Below are 20,248 nucleotides of genomic sequence, written 5' to 3'. Positions count from 1 at the left end.
CACATTTGTTTCAAGATCTTGCTTTTTTGCTTATATGTCCATAAACTAGAACTGTGTTATTATTACCACAAATATCCACTGAAATTTTATAAGTATTACGCTATTTCGTGAATTATTCTAAATTGTTCCTTAACAGAAATACGATAATAGCTGCTTTTAATAAAAATCAACTTAAAAAAATTTACATGACAATCCAAGCTTCTACGAGTATAAATCTCGACTGAAAAACTCGCATCGACATGCTTGTGTTGTGTATTCAATTTAAATAGTCACTCTTATCTGCTTTTTAATTATTATGAAAAATCATATTTCAAATATGTAATTTATGGCACTATTGTGAATAGATAGTAAATTATGGCACTATTGTGAATTTAACACTATTTTGAATAGATAGAATTGATATGTGTCAACATAATTTTCAAAAACATTTTTAACCTTTTAAAAAATTACCTACTTGACATATTACTTAGTGTCAAATGTGACAGCCGTACCCAAATTTTTTATTAGATAAGAAAATATATATATATTTTTTTTCTGCGTTAACGCCGTTAACAAGAATTGAAATAACTATTTTGATAAAATGATAGTGAAAAAATATTTAAATACTTTTGTCATTTAATGATAGTTGAGAAAAATTAATAATATACGCTACTAAAGTTCTATAAATTAAGTAAATTGTTTAAAAAATGGGCCAAACAACCGGAAAAATAATCGGTAAGTAGTTTAGTTCCAAAAAACAAAAAAAAATAAAGATAAATGATTTGTGTATCTATTCTATATCATACATATTTACATGCATACTATATTGTATATTAAAATGTGTATATTTATGTACTTGTGTACTACATATCCCAGATGATTTTAAAATATATTAACTGGAGCAAAAAGTCATAAAATTTTCAAATTAAAGATTACCAATAAAATTATGACCATAGTTCACGTTTTAAAAAATTCTCTACATTTAGGATAAAGGAATTATGGAGTATGTAGTAGGTGTTTGAATATATATTATGTACATACATACATATATATGTGTATATATAAGTACATGTAACTTCTCACTTGGATTCTTAATCGGATTTTTTTGTTTCAAGTCAGTTAGTATTGTAACAACCAATAATAATTGTGTTCAACGACTTAAATGTAAAAATATTGCAATAAATTTATTGTTTCTTTTCTAATATGAAATTAAATTTTGTTACATTGTCTATACTGTGTACATAATGGACATTGATACTTTACTTATATACTCGGTTACACTCAGTTCTAAACGTATGTATGTACATGCATGTTATATACGCTCAAGGCGGATGTATTTAGCGTTTCTTTAACTGTTTATTATATAAATAGGCTGGCCCAAAATTTTTAACTATTTAAATGGAAAGTATGCTATAAACCAACAAGTGCCTACTGCCTATACCGTATCATATTAACTTTTGATATAATTTCGATGAAAGGGGGGCATGTACATGTTTATGAAGTTTGGGAGATACTAACCGAATTACGTTTACATAATATAGTAAGAACATTACGTTTATCTAGAGTTTAGCTTCTTTTAATTCTTAAAATATTGGAAAATCTTTAAATCGTTAAAAATTATTAAATTGTATTCTTTTTCTTACGAAACTTAATAAATTCAGAAGCAAATATTAATAAATTGATTAACCAAAACTGAAATGCTGCAAATATGTGTTATTTAGGTATGTACTGCTTAAGTTTTTCATGATGAATTTAAGGATGAGTTTTTGGAAAATTCTATATTGCTTTAAATATATTTTTATTGAAATTAATAATACCTACTTTAATAAGTAATTACAAATGAAAAAATATCTGAAAGTTCTGATTCACTGGCTATAATTTTTAAAATCCTTGTGACGAATACTGAAAACATGGTAATAGTAGAAACTTGTAATAAAAGTATAACAATAATTGTTTATGCATTAAATTTATTTAAAGCTGTCCGGTATGATAAAACAAAATGTTTAAAAATTTTTATTTAATAGAACTTTATTGTATCCCTTCTAATTTAGTCAGAATATAAAAACTTATTAATTCTTTTTGTTTATTATTAGGATTAAAATTTTTTAATGTTAATAAAATTTTAGTTCACAAATGTGAGATACATGTGAAAATATATACATAGATACATAAATGTACAATCTATATTTGAAATATGAAATGATTGTCATAATTATTGTGATTTGTCTTCGGTTATTTTAATTGTATATTTGAAGTTTTATAAGAAAAAAGGTCTTTATATTTTTAACAAATCAAAAGTGTTTTCTGTCGCAATAAATCTTTATTTTTTTCTTCATTTTATTTTAATTTATTTTCTTTTTTATATTGTAGCAGTATTATGATGGGTAGTTTATTGTAAGAGAATGAATGAAGATATAGCGATTGAATGAGAAACAAAAAAAAAAAAAGGAATTCAAAATATTATGCGGCGCCTAAGATGATCATCACATCATCACCCAACAAAAAGCATATACTTATAATATATATAAGATAATGTTATATAAATTACAATTGATTTGATATTAGGAGATTTTCATGCTTCTTTTATTTAATTTATATTTATTTTTCTTTTGCACAGAAAATAAAAAGTAAACATTCAAGTATAACCACATAATCTACTATATTCGTGTTTATATACAATTTTATTCTCATGGGAAAATTGAAAATCAACAAAAAAACAAAAACACACAAATTGTTTTTGTTTGTACAATTTTATATAAAAGTTGTAACTATGGATGGATAAAGGAAACAATTTTATTAGAAAGACCATGTTTACCTGTAATTTCTATTTAGTGATTTTTCAGTATTTCTTTTTTTTGTTTTCAAAATTACGAATAAAATGTAAAATGAATGAATGAAGAAAAAATATTAAAATTTTGATCATGAATGGAATTCTAATTATTTACCTATGGCAAAAAAAAACAAAAACGAAGTCAATTTAGTTTTTAACTTTTCTTTCCGAATTAATAAAATTCAATGTAATAATAGAAGTGATGGAGGAGGGAGGAATGTCTTCTGTAAACTGTTAATAAAATAAAATGTTGCAAAATTATTTTGATTTCGTTTTTGTAGCTAGTTCAATTTTGATTGATTAATTGTACAATTCTATTAAACTTATAGTTTATTAAAATAAATAATTTCATGGATATTTTTATTTGTACCTATATGCGCACATACAAAATGTTATGGTTGATCATTTACTAATTTATTATTATTTACTATCATTTGAATTTCTTAAAATAGATGAATGGCTTATTTTGAAAGTGATCTAAGTCCATTTGAAATTTCAAAACCCTTTCATTTTCAAAGAAATGATATAAGGTCAATAGTTGGAATTGAAACTCATAATGTTGAAGTGCATATTATAAAGCAAATAATGAGTTAACAAGGATTCTACAAAGCAAATAATTAGTTAATCGAACTTTTGGTTATTTTAAATGCAAGTGGAGAAATATGTACTTCATTTTTAATTGAAATAGAGACACTTTCAAAATAAACCATGCAAATAGTAAGATATGTAAAATAAATTACATTTGGTTAATTAAACCCTATACAAATAAGTTGATTGGCGTAATGCAACTTTAAATTTTATATTTAAAAGCTTTACTATTTTATTATTAAAAATAACTTCTAATTAACAGGAGCTTTAAGATGTCATTAGTTTGTAAAATAGTACATATATGTATTCTCAAGAGTAGTAAGAGGCCATTACTGAACTCTTCTAATTTAAAAATTCTTGCAAAATTTGGAGATCTGCCTGTGTATGTGCGGGTTCTTGAACTAATAATAACTTAATATTATTGAACTTACTTTTTTCTATTATAAATGAATTTGCAAAAAAAAAACTTTCTCTGACATTTAATCAAGGGAACAATAGAGTGCAGTAGACCTAGTGACAAGATGTTTTTCTTTTTTAAATTTATGTGTGATAACTAAAATATTGCTTTAAAAATCAGACTTAATTTAAATAATAATTGTTTTTATTTTTCACTCAGGTACCATTTACAATACAACGTTGATGATTTAGTTTGCCCCCTACTAAACTAATAAACTATAAACTTATAAAAGAACTAATTATTTCTCAAACGTAGCACCATACTATTCTATTGTATATATACAATAATAGCTCTTATTCTATATCATTAATTTTCTTATTTAACATGAACAAATGGTGCAAATTTCTCAAAATAAATGTGAACCTGCTGGACATGATTATCATAACAGTATATTTACTAATTATTATTTTAGTTTTACAAATACTTAAAATTTTATATTTACAATTATTGAATAATTTGCTTAATTAATATAAATAAGTGTAATTAAATTCAATAAATATTTTATTATTAAATTATTATTGCTCCAATATCAATGGAGCTGCGACTATAGATGTATGTAATTAAAGAAAGAATAATAAATAAATTGGAAAAATTGCAAATTAATAATCAAATTAACAAAATACTAATTGTATATAGGTTTATAATTTTGCTATAATGCTGGTTTTTTATTATATATAAAATATACATATAATAATTTCCTTTATAACAAGACAAAATGAGAAAAGAAAAAAACATATGTCGGAGGTACTTGCAACATATTATTAGAAAATAAAATCGGCATTTCCTTTTGCATAACAAAAGGCCAAATTTTTTTAAAATATAATAATGACAAAATAGAAGAAGCTCGTCTCTTATTAAATTTTTACATTTTTCTTCTTCCTTTTTTTTTTTTTTTTGTTACTAACCAGAATGCTATAAAGAACGTTCATTTATTGGCATAATATTCATATTATTTAAAATATATATAAAATTTATATTTATACATACATGTGTACATGAATATGCGCTATCATGCAATTATTATTATATATGTACGTATGTAATTATGCATATGTTAACAAATATATTGAATAAAAGAATAATTTATTTTTTTTTTTCGTTTAACAAAATCATATTAGGTAAAATATGAAAGATTGATTGTAATTTTATAACCGGAACTTTTAATATTCGTAACCGTTGTGTTCCCCATTTGATGATTTTGGTTGGTTTTTTGATATTTTTATTTCTTGATTTCTGATCTGGACATTTAAAAATTGTTCTTTTACTAAAATAAAAAAAAAAAACGAGAAAAGAACGTAAGTTTTTCTTTTAATGAAATTTTTGCAAATGAACGGAAGTCTGACTATACTTCAGACCATTGTTCCGATTTTTAAACTTTGTTTGTTTTTATATTTTTCCGTTTTTAACAAATTTAAAAAAAAAAAAACAAATATGCATTTATCAATAGGTAAAAATGAAAAACTCCCCAAAAAATATTGCCGAAAAAAAAGCTATTAAAATTAAAATTAAAAATTCAGATGCTTCATTTATTAATTTTTGTATAAGGATGCTGTGTATAAGAAATGAAAAATTTTTGTGCAAATCACCAGCTGTAAAATATTATCCTTTATTAAAAAAAATATATAGGTATATGTATATATTTTTTGCATACTATCCTCTAACAAATTAGATCGCTTGCTATTGGAAATATTGAGTAATGAAGTAACGTCTTAAAATAAGACTCTGACTAAGAGTCAGACATTTTATTTCGATGATTAAAGTAGTTGTAAATCTGAAGAGTGTTATAAAATTTTTTTTTCTTGATATATTATTCTATTATTCAAAAGTTTATGATATTATTCCTAATTTTAAATGAACATGGTGGGACTATACATAAAATGCAATGGTAGATATTTGGTACATCTCTCATTCGTGCTATTCATCTAATTATTTTGTCTTATTCGTAACCTCATCATTCTTTAAACTACACAATACAAACTTTTTCACATAATATTCTGTAGACCATGCATTAATTCTTATTTACCCAAAGTATTTTTATTCAGATCTCGTAATTCATTCCTTTATTTAAAATTTAATGCATAAAAAAGAAGAAGAAGAAGAATAAAGATTCTAGTTTTCTGCATATGCATTTTTAATTTTTCAAATTATAAAAATATGAAAGAAAAAACAACAAAAGATGTAAAAGAAAAGCAGTTATCAAACTGCAAAAAAAAAAGAAAAAGAAAGAAAAAATTGTATGTACGACATGTGTAACCACGAAAAAAAATTAGCCCAAAAAAGAGATCGAAAAACAGCTGTTATACATACTACATATAACAATATTATAAATAATAAAAATAGTCCTTCCTTTCTTATGTTGTTTTTATGAATATAAACCTAACTCCTTTTCTCTTCTTGTTATAAAATTAAAAATATACATACATACATCATAAATAGAAGAAAAGTTTAAATGTTTATAACAGCACGGTAAATTTTATTGTAAATAAATTTTTAAAAGTCTGTATGTGTGTATATACATCATAGTTAGGTGTATGTACGTAAATATATAACAAATATATAGTGTTACCCAATGTAAGTGTTTATAGTGTGAATATAATGTTGTATGATTTTTTTTTATTTTAAGGACATTATTATAATCGGCGATACGATATTTGATATTATTGAGAATTCGCCTAAAATTTAAAGCTAATGAAAATTTTATTGCCTTATTTAAAATATTGCTGAATTCGCTGTGTTTATTCGTTTCGATTTTTTAATTTAAAATACGGGATTTAATTTAGAAGTATGTATTTTTCATATAGAGAAATGTTAATTATGGAACGCTTAGCACACGTTCTCCGCTATATCAATATTTTAGCTGTCCTGGTAGGCGTATGAAAATGCAAGGCATAAGTATAGCGAACGAAGAGAATATATCACGTGATCGTAGTTCAATGATGTTTTCTGTTTAGTGTTAGTGAAATCGGCGTTTTTGTTTCATTTTTCTATGGTCATAGTATTTTGATCATGCTGCTTGTCATATCATCGTCTGTTATTTTTTAAATTAACCTTATACTTTTCAGGAAGTGCGCCATTCTTCGACAACTTTTCAATTGTGTCTAGGAGGAGAATTCTTCTCTCACGGGAAATGAACTTGGAATAATGTTATTTACTCGAGAAAATGTCTCTCTGATTTTAAGATGAGAAAGCTATTGGCAACTCCTTAAATATTAATGCATACTATATAATATACTTATAATATTAATGAACATACATTGGTACATATTATGCATCACTTATGTATTTACATATATTGTAAAGAAAAAGAGTGAGGAACACCGTCTGCTACCGTTTCTTTTTTCGTATTTTTATTTTTTCCTTATTTTGGATTCCCTTTTGTTGTATCCACGCTTATTATAATAGGTAAACGTGTCGCGTGCCTTCACCTGCTTTCTTTTTTGCTTTAGTTTTTTTTTTTTTAAATATTTTAGCTCTTATTATTATAAATGCATTCAAATACGAGTTCAATGTGCAAAAATTGCAAAAAATAAAAGCAAACGAAAGCATATAATATGGAGGAGACCAGAAAGAGATGCTGTTTTTTTCTTTTCTTTTGTTTATTCCTGTTGTTTGGTCCTTTTTTTCTTATTTTTTGTTTTCCTCTTAATTTTCATCACACAACGGTTGCAATTTTTAATACCCCCATATTATTATGGCATTATATTTAATTATAATGTGTATAGGATATTTTTATATTTATGATATATGGTATGACATTAATTTATTTATAAAAGGATAAGCAATATACAAAAGGAGTATAGAGTATAATTGAAATATGTTGAGTTTTATATTTTAAAATTAAAATACGATGTACAAAAAAAAAAACAATAAATGACTATAATATAAAAGAAGTAAAAGTGTTTAAATGAATGTAAATTTGTAAACAAGGAAAATTAAAAATAATTGAGAAAAAAACAATTTTTTTAAATAAAGAACGATTTATTGTCTTAATTTAAAAAGAGAGAAAAATAGATTTAAATGGATGGTGAAAAATATATTCAAAAGAAAAAGTAGTAAATTAGTGGTCAAAAAGGATGTCATTCTTATATCCATATGAAGATGAATGTTTTGACTAATTGCTCTATGTTTATTAATTTCAAACCAAAATTTAACTTATTTATCTTCAATATTAACCCTTTAGGGATTTTGATCCCAATATGGGCTTTAAAATAACAAAAAAATTTTTTAATAGAGCTATTGATTTTGTTCAACATATCGAATTATTTTCGAAAAATTACAATATTCCTATATAAATACTATACAAAAAAAAAAAAAAACTTGGCCCCTTAATGGGTTAGTAAATAAACTTAATATTTATTGATAGCAATGAGTGAACTGATTAAATTTAGATAATAATATATAATATATAATAAGGCTAACGTTAGTAAAAGCAATTTGCCGTTCCTGTAAATCTTGTAGGAATTATTACGCAGTATTATTAAGAAATTTTTGAAGTTTCTCTTTCTTTTGTAAAGGATAGTGAATTATATAGATGACGTATTCTATATTACAAATTATGCATAGTTGTGATCACTTACTCATATCACTTTTGTAATAAAGTGTAATTCAAATTGATTTCTTTTAAATTTTTAATTTCTCCATTTCAATATTTTTTTTTTAATTTAATTACATTATTAGAAAAATAATTAAAATTTATATGTCATAAATAATTTTTTTTTACTCCAATTGTTCAAAAACTATTAAAAGTTTAAAAATTACAAATGTTTAAAAATTATTAAGAGCTGTATATGTGCAATATAGTAATTTGTTTCAAATATAAATTCGGCGTATTTAAGGAGAATTTCATGCCTCGTTTTACATATCCTTCTTTCTACGAGTACATTATATATAAAATATTTTCCTCAATATTTAATTTTATTAAAAACTACATAACTATTTTCCTAATAATGAATAATTCTAGATTAAGTGGTCCTTAAAAATGACCACTTTCTACGAGTATCAAGATCTATTTGACATAAATTTATGTTTAATTAAAATTTAACATTTTGTTACCGCTTATACTTTTAATATGAAGATAAATTTTAGGATTCTATAACGTAAATTAAGTTTATCTATACACACTTACACCACACATATAAGCACCACGATTGACTATTTGTTATACAAAAATAAAACCTATATATATCTTAATTGGTTCAAATTAATCTTCTTACTCAATAACTCAAAAGTATATTAAAATTTATAAAGAAATCTTAAAATCTTAAGAAGAAAATTTAGATTCGATTCACTTTGATTCAATCTTGGAAACAATATTGTGGTATATTATTGATATAAATTGATATACATTTTGTATACTATTTTCTATATATTATATAATATTTGTTAATCAGGTTACTGTTATATGAGCTCTGCGACACATTTGCTTTACTTTACCACTTTTACATTAAAATAAATTTTGTAACTTAGGTTTTTATTGTAATTTTGTGTAAAGTCTACAATATTTGATATAATTTTCAAATTGCGGAAAATTTTGAATTCTGTTCTTTTTAGTGTCGATGTAATTTATGTGGTAACAAGTATATTTTTTGAAATATTATTTTACAATATTGCGCTTTGGTAAAGTTGAAATTTAAACTATATATTATATAAGAAAAGATGTAGACCATGGATTTGTGAAAGTTTTTTTTTTTTTTTTGAAATTATGTTTTCTTATAAGGGTTCTCATTTTATTAAATAAGAAATATAATATAATGTTTATGTATGCGTATTAAATTTCAATTTCTATTTTACATTTTTTTTCTGAAAAAAGAATAATTAGTGTCTCATTTATGTATGTAATTGGATTATACTGAAATTATGTTTAAAGGTACCTATATAGTTTTTGTGTTATCACCTCATTATGATTATACAAATGAATTCAAATTAATTGTTATATAGTTATACCAACATTATGTACCACCAATGTGGAATACAAGATATTTACGTATGGAATAGTATAACATTTAATATTTATAGGTATTACTCGTATATATCAAGTATAAAATTCAAATTTTCTTGAAAAATAAAAAAAAAAAATTATCTTTTATTTAAGTTTTCCTATTTTCTTTTCTCTATGCATAGTATATATCAAATAACAAATAGTAATCATTGATAATATGAAAAACATGATGGTTAATACCCACAAATAATCTTCCCATCGTGATATAACGAAAACCAATTTAATATGTAAGTTTTCAACAATTATGTATTATGGTTTTTTCTTCTTAATATTATTTTTTTTTTGTAAATATTTCAATATTCATGTAACCCACCGTTATTGTAGGGTCGAATCATCAACAAGAGAAATATTGTATATGAAATAGGTAAATTTATTTATGATTTTAGTTGTCTTCGCTTGTAGAGTTTTCCGCTTTTTCTTCCTACAATATTATATGGTCGATAGTTTACTCATCTAAAAGATTTGAATATCGTTGTAATCAATTTTAACCTTACATGACTTACAGTAGAGTCTATAATTGTGGGAAATTAAAGACAAAACTGTAATAGATGTATCCCTTGCAATATTATAAAGAAGTTATAAGATTTTTAGTCTTAAAACCCGAAGAAGTTCTAAATAATCTTAAAGCCGTAAAAAATCTTAAGCCTGTACTGATTTCGTTTGGTTAAAAGTGTTTCAATATAACCTTATTAACAAAGAACTTTGGGGAGTGGTAGGACCATTTTGGTGTTGGTAAACTAAAATATACAGAATATATTTGAATTTATAACATTTTGTCTGTTCTTCTTCATGATTATTCAACATAAGTATGACAATAAATATAAAATATCATTGCAATTTTTGTACACAGTGTATTTTAAGCTAAAAATTTTAAAATTTATAATTCAATTCAAAGGTTCTACTGTACTGTTTTTACATATATGAGAAATAAATGATACTAAGAAAAAAATTAGTCAATTATATTTCAACAAACCACAGGCCTACATACATATTACATACATATGTACATTCATATACAATAGGTGCCTGCGTTGTAAGGAATATCTAGATTTTTTCGTCGTATCATATGGTTTACCTTTATAATACTGTTACTTTACAACGTAACCTCTTTTTTAAGAGGGTTTTTTCTTTTTCATTTTTATAAATTTAAATTGAAAAATGAAGAAAAGAAAGAAAAACCAAATTCTCATTTTATATATGTATGTATGTACGGACCGCTACATGTAATATTGGGTGTATAGTAAGTGAGTGACTGACTTGTAGCGTAAAATGTAAATTTATACATATATATTATATATATGTATATAAATATATATATATATATATATATATATATATATATATATATATATATATATATATATATGTACATATATATATGCCAGATATATATATATCTATATATATATCTATATATATGTACATATATATATGCCAGATATATATATATCTATATATATATATCTATATTATATATATATATATATATATACAGATGTAAATATATATATATATATATATATAAGTAGAATATATGTACGGTTTTGAACTGTTTGTGAACACTTGAATGAATTTCTTACAGAAATTTAAAATACAACAATAAAAAAAGCGAAAAGCTATGGGAAAAAGATATAGAAGAGAAACCTATTTGGAAATACGATGAAACAATGATAATCAGCTGGATATTTAATATGTTCTATATAGGCTTTATAAGGTGGGGGGATAATTTAATTTTATTTTTACATTTTATTATTGTTATTCTTTCGACTTGTAGGCCTTACTTACAACTCTTATATATGTATGTACATTTGTATATATATACAAAATTTGCTGTTGGTGTTATTAAACCTTACGAAATAAAAAAAAAAATGTATGTAATACTCGTAAAATAGGGAATAACAATTCCTTATACTTCAATATTTTATTTTAATTTTTTTTGTCTTCATGGTCCGAATATTTGAATTGTAATATATGTATATTAAATGGAGAACAATGATAGTTGCGTTATGGTGGTAGTTTTCTATTCTTTAACTTATATAGTTATGTGTGTTAATAATACCTGTAAGCAAAATTCTAGGGAGGGAGTTTCTTGTGTACTTTATTACACAAAATGTTGATATTATAATTTGATAGAACGTGTAGTAATATTGAAAAGATTTTATTTTGTTTTGTTATTTAAGCTTTTCAATTTTGTATAGAAAATTTTTATAATATTATACAGAGGCAGATTTACATGTTTCTAATCATATACATATAAGGTGTTTAATTTTAGTAAAGTAAAAGTATATTATTTTTAAAATATTAGTAGAAATTATCGGGCCTCGCATGTAAATTCAATTAAATTTATTTTATTGTAAAAAATGGAAAAAAAGGAAGCTTTACTATTTAAATAGTATTAAAATTTCGCTAATTTGCAAATTTTACATTATTTTCCTCTGTCTATCACTGTAAAACTGATTGAACTATATAATGCATAAGTTTACGACTTCTTCTAAAATATTCTCATAGCATATGTACTGTTAGAGCTAGTTATAAAGTTAGTAATTTAAGGACGAACATAAATATTGTACTCTGGCATAAGCTATAATTTTAAAAATTATTATAATATTATGTTGTAGAAATCTTGAATTTATAAAATATACATAATAGGTTTTCTATATAACAATTAATAGTTCTTAAAAAAACCGGTTTTTACTTTAGTTAACCAGTTTATCGGTATAATTGTTTCAATAAAAAATATTTTATTAAATATTAATTTTGTTGTAATCGGGAAAATATTATTAGTTTATTATTGATAATTCTAACAGATGTATTATAAAGCAATCGGATTTTCATAATAATATAAACCCAGATGTGAACACATGCATATATAATATAAATGTATATACCTATAAAATGTATAGATACCAAGTATTTATTGTTAAGACGAAAAACGTAATTAAAACTGTTAGTAGCTGGTAGTCTGATACTTTAATACACATGGTGACTGAACTAATGTTCAATTTGAGAGTTTATTTTCATGCTTTTCTTCTTACCGCATACCAAGAATTCAATGTTCTTAACACAATATATATGTAATCAGAGCAAATATTATAATTGGCCTGAACGAATATTATAAACATAACATTAATTATCATTAATACATATTTAATCCTGTAAGTACATAATGTTTTTAGAGATTTACAAAAATAAAAATTGAATTTCGTAATTTTAGAATCGTTATTTAATTAGGTTTAAAGCGAAACGATTAGGTTGACATTTTCGTGTTATAATCTCGTTATTCCTAAATTTCGGAAAAATATATATAAATTTATATGATCAGTGTCGCAATAGATAGTATTATTTCGTAAATTAATACTTTACAGGCTGCCGAAATTTTTGGTATTTATGATCTAAGATTGTATTTACATATTCGAATAAAAATTTTGCGAATTATGTAAAGTAAAATGTATTTTTAATTCAAAATTGCCTTGAAAAATTAAAAAAAAAAAATTTCAAAATTCTTAAAAAAAAGGCTCGAAATCAATTTAATTTACCGTTATTAAGAACTTATATAGGTATACATTATTAATATAATCTATGAATATTTTTCTAAACAAATCTCTGTCCATTATCAAACTCGAAATTTTCTTTCACTTCAGATATTTGAGACGCAAATACCTACAACCTTAAGATTTTACTTGTATTTCTTAGTTTTAATCCCAGAGATAGATAAATGTTAAATGAGTCATCTTGTAATTTTTTTGGGTTATTATGTTTACACACATGTATGGTATACAAATTCATGCACATTGTATATCATTTTAGATATAATAATGTAGGTACCTTTAGTTTCGTATATAAATGTGTTTGTGTAGAGATATGCATGTAAAATCTTTGTAAAATAAAACAAAAAGAACTTGATACTATTAAATGAGAATAAGAAAAATTAACAATAAAAAAATTGTATGCTTCAAGAGGGAAACAAAGGAGCTCACTCGCGCACCTAGTTTTGTTTTTTATGCCTAGTTGTTTTTTATATTTTTACCATTATATATGTATATATGTACATATAGTTGTCTTTTTATACATATTTCTATTATTTTTGTTTATATGAACTCAAATAAATTTAAAAACAAAATCACAGCTAAAAAATTCTCTCTTAGTTCTGTAATAGAAGAATTCAAAACAAGACGCGGTTTTAATATTTCAAAAAGCAAATTCTAATATAGTATTTGGTTTCCAATTTTAAAATTATTAAAATAATTTAAAACAATTATTAATAACAAAAAAAAAATTGTTTTGCTTTTTTAATTTAATAAATTATTTAAATTGTTTCATTCACAATTACTCAACAGAAGTGTGTGAAATGAGCGCAAAATCTTTTATGCCAAAAACAGAGACAATGTTTTTTTAAACGTGAAAAGAAAATATGCATTAAAAAAAATTTCATAAACAATGAATGAACAAAATTACAAACAAGAATTTACTCTACAAAAAAAAAAAAAAGGAAATCAACAAGCTGAACGAAAAATTCGGTGGCGGCTTCAATATAAGCCGGAAGTTTAGTAGACTGCTTTTAACAGATCAGTGATTTTTTCTCTCTTCATTATGTGTGAATTTTAAAATTAGATCGGTCCAAAATGAATAAAACTTGTATATGAAAAAGAAAAATAATAAAAATCTTATGAAAAAGTGTTCGAATTAAAAATTTTTTTTGAGTAGGGATGTGATTTTTATATGTAGGTAGAAAAGTTAACTATAAAATTAACAAGAAAATACAAAACAAGGTAAAATATTTTAATGTGTATATGTAAGTATTTTTTTAAATGATTATTATCATCAACCTGAATTTTAATTGCGCGAAATCGTCAAAAAGGGGTTCAATTTTTAAACCGTCAATAATTTGTTTATTAATGTATGTATGTCGTTTTTTATTTCAAGGCCATTTTACCTACTATATTCACATAATATTAACATGTTTGTGGATGGTTTAATTCAAACCTAATAGTATACAAGTATTTTCTTTAATACTGATTTATTAAAAATAATTATGAAATTATGGCACAGGCACTGACCGTAAATATAACTTACAAGTTGATTTTATAAGAGAACATAAGTTACTTTTAATGAAAATGGGAAAAAAATAAACGATTATTTTACGATTAATTGCTGGCATCTATAGCTGTCAAAAATGAAGCTGTCAAATGTCATTTTATCAAATATAAAATAAATAAAGAAATATTATTTAGTATAAAAAAATTTTATTGATTAATGTTTCGGTTATTTGAACCAAAAAGTTCGTATTAGAAACTTCAGAACCCAGTAAACTTATATTTAATTAGCTTTATTTAAGTCATATTAAATTATGTAATTAGAATTTACTAACTTTAATTTTATTATGATTTGAAAATATTCGATATAGTAGATTCTTGAATATTCGATATCGTAGATTCTTCAATTTTTCTCATACAAAAATAATTATCGTCGAGCAATTATTTAAAAAAACATTTTTTTACGCAAAAATATTAAGAATTATAAAAAGCTAAAGGGTTGGATATTTGCCAAATTTTATATTTTGTATATCTTTATATGTATATATATTATTTTTTATTTTCGTATCACTCTTTCAAATATGGATTACAAACGTTAACATGAAATTTCATGTATTTTTCTGAGCTTATATCCTTTAAACAAAATATGTGAGTAGCTGTGCACGTTTTTATACATATATGTGAATATTATAATTCTTATAGTGACAAACTCATAAAAAAAGTTAGCTACCCTAACTTGTTTCATGTTTTATTCATCACAAATACACATATACAATTAATCAAAATTAGCAAAAAAAAAAAAAAAACATTAGGTCCGGATTCGATTGTTCAAATTAAAATTTTTTTGCTAAAAATAATAAAGGTAAACTTCATTTCATAGTTAACCGAGAGAATAAAGAGTACAATAATTTTCGCACTTTTAATTAATTTTTTTTATCGCAAGTAATTAAAAATAAGATAACATAATTTTTTTGATTGCTCTCTTAAAAACTTAAAATTTTTATAATGATATCAGAATTTTTAATTATTTACAATTAATCAATTTTAAAATTACAGTCAAAACAATTAAAATTTTTTTAATTAAACTGATAAAATTAATTGTGTCAAAGTGTAAAATTATAAAAATGTCAATATAGTTAATTGTTTTATTTGTCTAGTTCTATTGATTATTTTCTTTGAATTAGCTAGTGTTTTGTTATAAAAATTAAAATTTAAATATTCAGTGTATTAAAACATTTTACAGCTAATACTTACATAAAATATTGCAGCTGCCAAAAAAAAAATTTTCAATAAATACAAAGTAGAAAAAGTTGTTTCTTCCCCTAATGGAATTCAATTTTATGATGACGTAATTATTTGTATTCAAAAATTTCAAGTACTTTTATGTATACGGTTAATTTTATGTGCTATACTGTAATATGTACGCATATGTAGGACTTGTAATTTTAGAGTTTTCATATTAATTTTAGAAAAAAAAAATCGGTTTATAATGAAAATTTTTTGTGTTTTATTATTAAATATTAAATATAATTGTTTCTACTGAAATGTGCTTGATAAAGTATGGTTAAATATAAAATTACTTAATTATTTTTTTAAATCTTTTAGAAGATAATTTAGAGTTCGAACATATTTCTTCTCAAACTTATGGTTAATATTATTATTAAGATTCTCTATGTTATTAATAAGGTTAACAAGGCAGAAAATATTCCGCAAAATTGGCAAGTGAACCTGCTTCGGCGAAAAATGAATCGATAAGAAACGAATTCACACTTCAATAAGATTCGGTATATTGTAATAATAACTTCCTAAATTTATGATAATTTTAATTTAATTAAAATTCCATCACAAAGAATTTCGGAGCACAAGTATTTCTAAAATAAATAACAATATTTATTGAAACATTTCTGAAAATCTTTTCAAATTCTATAATTAATCTCTAAATGAAAGTATTATAGCTTTAATAAATTCAAATTCCACATTTTAAGCCAATCATTCACAATATTAATTAAAATGAACAATTTCTATCACTTTTCATTCATCTTTTCATCATTTTCAAAGTTCATATAATTTTCTTCAAGAATTTCTTTATTTCTTTATATTTGGACCAACCTAACTCAAAATTCAGTACACAAAAATTATTTATTGGTTAAAAGGTAGTTAAGAAAAGAATATCTTTACAGTTCATAAATATTATTGTGTAAAATGTGTACATAAAACTTGTCGTTTAAATTAAAAATTAAATTTATTTTTTTGTTTTTAAGAAAATTTAATTCTTTTATTTAAATTTATATTTGAAATCATAATAATAATAATAATATACTCTAGTTATTATTGTAATTTTATTAATTTAACTATTATTTTCTTCACGTTATACACACACACACACGTTATTATCGAATAAAATTTTGTATTCAAAAAGAAAAGTTTTTTTTTTTTGTTTTAATTTTAATACAAGAAAAGAAGGGAAGTGCTTTCTCAGGTGTAAATTTTTTTTTTTTAATAATATTAATTTACTTGGTTATATTGTATTTGTAAAATGGTAGTAAACAGAAAAATATTATAATTATTACAATAATAGTAAAAAAAAAAATTAAAAGAAACGTAAACAGTAGAAGAAAAAGTACAATGTTTTTTTAAAGGTTTCTTATTCGAAAAGGTAGTTATAGTTAAGTTATTTTGCATTTTTTAGTTTTCCATTTCCACAAGTTGAATTCCAATTTAATAAAACAATTTAATAATAACAATAATATACAAGAGAAAATAATTTTTAATCAGTGGAACGGAACGACAAAAAATTGTAAAAAAGAAAAATTTAAAGAAAAAAAAAAGAAACGTTTTCCCTGCGTTCTTTTTTAACTGAAAACTTATACATACTGATGCTAGTAAAAACATAAAATTTACAAAAACAAAAATAACAATCTTTGAGAATTAACTTTGTTTACGTTATATAAGTACTGTGTTTTTTTACTTGTATTTGTGCCCTTATATTTTGCGTATGCATACAAACTTACAAACTCAAGTATATTAAGTAAAAAAAAGAGCCTATTTATTTACTTTTTAAACTGTTTTTTATTTTTCAAAGATTAATTTGCTTAATTTAAACTAAAAAGAAGTCTAAATAAACAAACACTAAATAAAAGAAAAAAGAAAGAAAATAAAAGAAATAAACAAAAATAAAAATAAAAATAAGAACAATGAGTTCTACAATCACGGAAACTTTTGTGGTTTTAAAAAAACCACATAAAAGGAAATCTTCAAAGCGTAAATGTAAGTTACAATTTATAGTTATTCTTTGATTTTTATTTCTTACATTTTGCTTTATTAAAATTTTAAATTACATTGAATTTTTTTTTTGTCGACTAGTATAAAAAAAATTTGAAAGTCTTATATTAAATTATACAAATTATTTTCTATTCTTTTATTTTGTATATTAATTTGTTGTTCCTAACCTACACCAATAATATTTTAATATTAATTTTTGAAAATCGAAACAATCTCAAATGAACCGTGCATTTGAGAAGAAATTATTGACAAAATTTTTCAACAGTGCCTACATACGTAAATAATTCTAGTGTTTTATCAAATAATCATGTTGAAATAATGGAAATATAATATAATAAGAGATCTCCTAAATTTTTAAAAGATCTCTTTATTTAATCTCTTTAGTTAATAAGAAAAAATTTTGGTAACTCATTATAATAGAAAGACAAATACTTGCCTTAACGATTTCTTAATAAGAAAACTAGCCCATAGTACGAAGAGAAACTAACACTCAAAAGGTGTTAAAACTATACATTCGGAAAACTATACATTTGGTGTGATTTATAAACTGATGGCATCTTGTTACTTCAAAAGTATCGCTAAAACTCGTTCTATTCTGAATACAGATCTTGAATTATTTCCTGTTTTGAAATTATGAATAATATTATCTGGATGGACGAGATGTTATTTCTAAAAGATACTCAAGGTTATATATGTAATTTATAATATCTTTCTATTATTTCCTGCGATGTTACCTGAAAGACTAAAACGCTTCAGCCAAGACTAAACGAAGCTTTTGGAGGCCGTCATTATATCCATGTTATTTGTGGCAAATGGACACAAGATAAGAGTTCAAAAAAGTTGTCCAAAATTGAATGTTTGGCATAAGTTTCTTAAAAAATATCTTCGTTCGCTATGATCAAGTTATGAAATTTCATATGTATATATATACATATGGTTTAATTACTGACGTACAGAAAATTTTAATATTTGAGTTTGGTCGTGAGAATTTGTTTTTTACTTAAGATTTTTTAAAAAAGAATTCTTTTCATAAAATCTTCACCAATAGATAAAGCTAAATTTTGTAGAAAAATTTCTCTGCGGGAGGAATGTGAGATAATGTTTGTATACTCTATTTTACGTATATTGCAATACATATACATACAGTCTATCCGAATTTGTCCCTTAATATTCGTAGAATATAAAATATAGTAAGCATTTATTGCAATTTCTTGCATATTGATTTAAAATTTAACCTACTTCTATTTTAGGTAAATATATTTATATACAAAACGTACATATATGTATTTATTTTTATCTACTAACCTTTTTCGGTATATTGTTGTTGTACTTTGTGAAATATTTTAATTATGAAAAATTCTCATGCATATACTTCTTAATACAAAAATAAATAAAATATAATATTTCGTTAGTTTCCCTTATTTCAATGGAAATAAGGATCAAAATTATTTTCATATGGATCACATATATTTTAGCATTTATATCAGTCATATGTAACCTACGACGGCCCGTAGGTTACACATCCGACGTGGAGGTATTTTATGTAACAATTTAATACATTAGGCGTGGTTCAATGACCATATGGAAATTTGCTGTAAAACGAATTTCAATTATAAAATACGTATACTGAAATCTTCTAGGAATAAAACTGCGATTTTGCTAGAAAAACACTCCTTTCTAAAAATGAATAAAATATTTTAATTAAAAAAATAAAAATAATGAAATACCAAACTATAAGGTTCACATTTTCAAAACATTTTCCCTATCTGCCAAATAGAAATTGTATCTCGAAGTACTCTGAGCCGTACAATTTCCAATTTTTAAATTGCTCTATGTACAGTACTATAAAAGGTTTTACATACCTGGTTTACACATTCTCCATTCACTTAATTTTAAAAATAGCATCAATTTCTTCAGCAAGTTAAAATTTTTTTTGGTTCGATCTCAGTTAATCATGTAGGTACTTAAATGTTTTGAACTCTAAATAAAGAATTTTTGAACTTCATCTCCTTTCATAAAACTTTTAAAATTCAAAACAAAAACGTAATTAAATTTAAATTGAAACAAAGAAATCTCAATTG

General features: G+C 23.3%; 1 protein-coding gene across 3 annotated transcripts in view; it reads left to right on the top strand.

Moving 5' to 3' along the window:
* The first annotated feature begins 490 nt into the window (after positions 1–490).
* The window catches only part of LOC129607867 (protein neuralized), a 60,021-nt gene continuing 40,263 nt past the window's right edge, over positions 491–20,248 (top strand). Inside the window, exons 1-2 of one of the 3 annotated variants that reach the window (XR_008696853.1) lie at positions 491–714; positions 2,350–2,624. Coding sequence is in view for 2 of the 3 variants with exons in the window: in XM_055519097.1 (XP_055375072.1) it covers positions 18,080–18,152 (73 nt within the window). In the remaining variant the exon portion in view is untranslated. Of the gene's footprint in view, positions 715–2,349; positions 2,625–18,042; positions 18,153–20,248 lie in introns of those variants that run through there. The other 2 variants (XM_055519098.1, XM_055519097.1) reach the window with 2 other exon arrangements.

This window comes from Condylostylus longicornis, unplaced genomic scaffold (assembly GCF_029603195.1).
Source record: "Condylostylus longicornis isolate FDR11 unplaced genomic scaffold, ASM2960319v2 ptg000030l, whole genome shotgun sequence".
NCBI classification, from domain to species: Eukaryota; Metazoa; Arthropoda; class Insecta; order Diptera; family Dolichopodidae; genus Condylostylus; species Condylostylus longicornis.
Note: the sequence above shows the minus strand (reverse complement) of the source record. Positions and strands in the feature narration are given on the sequence as shown.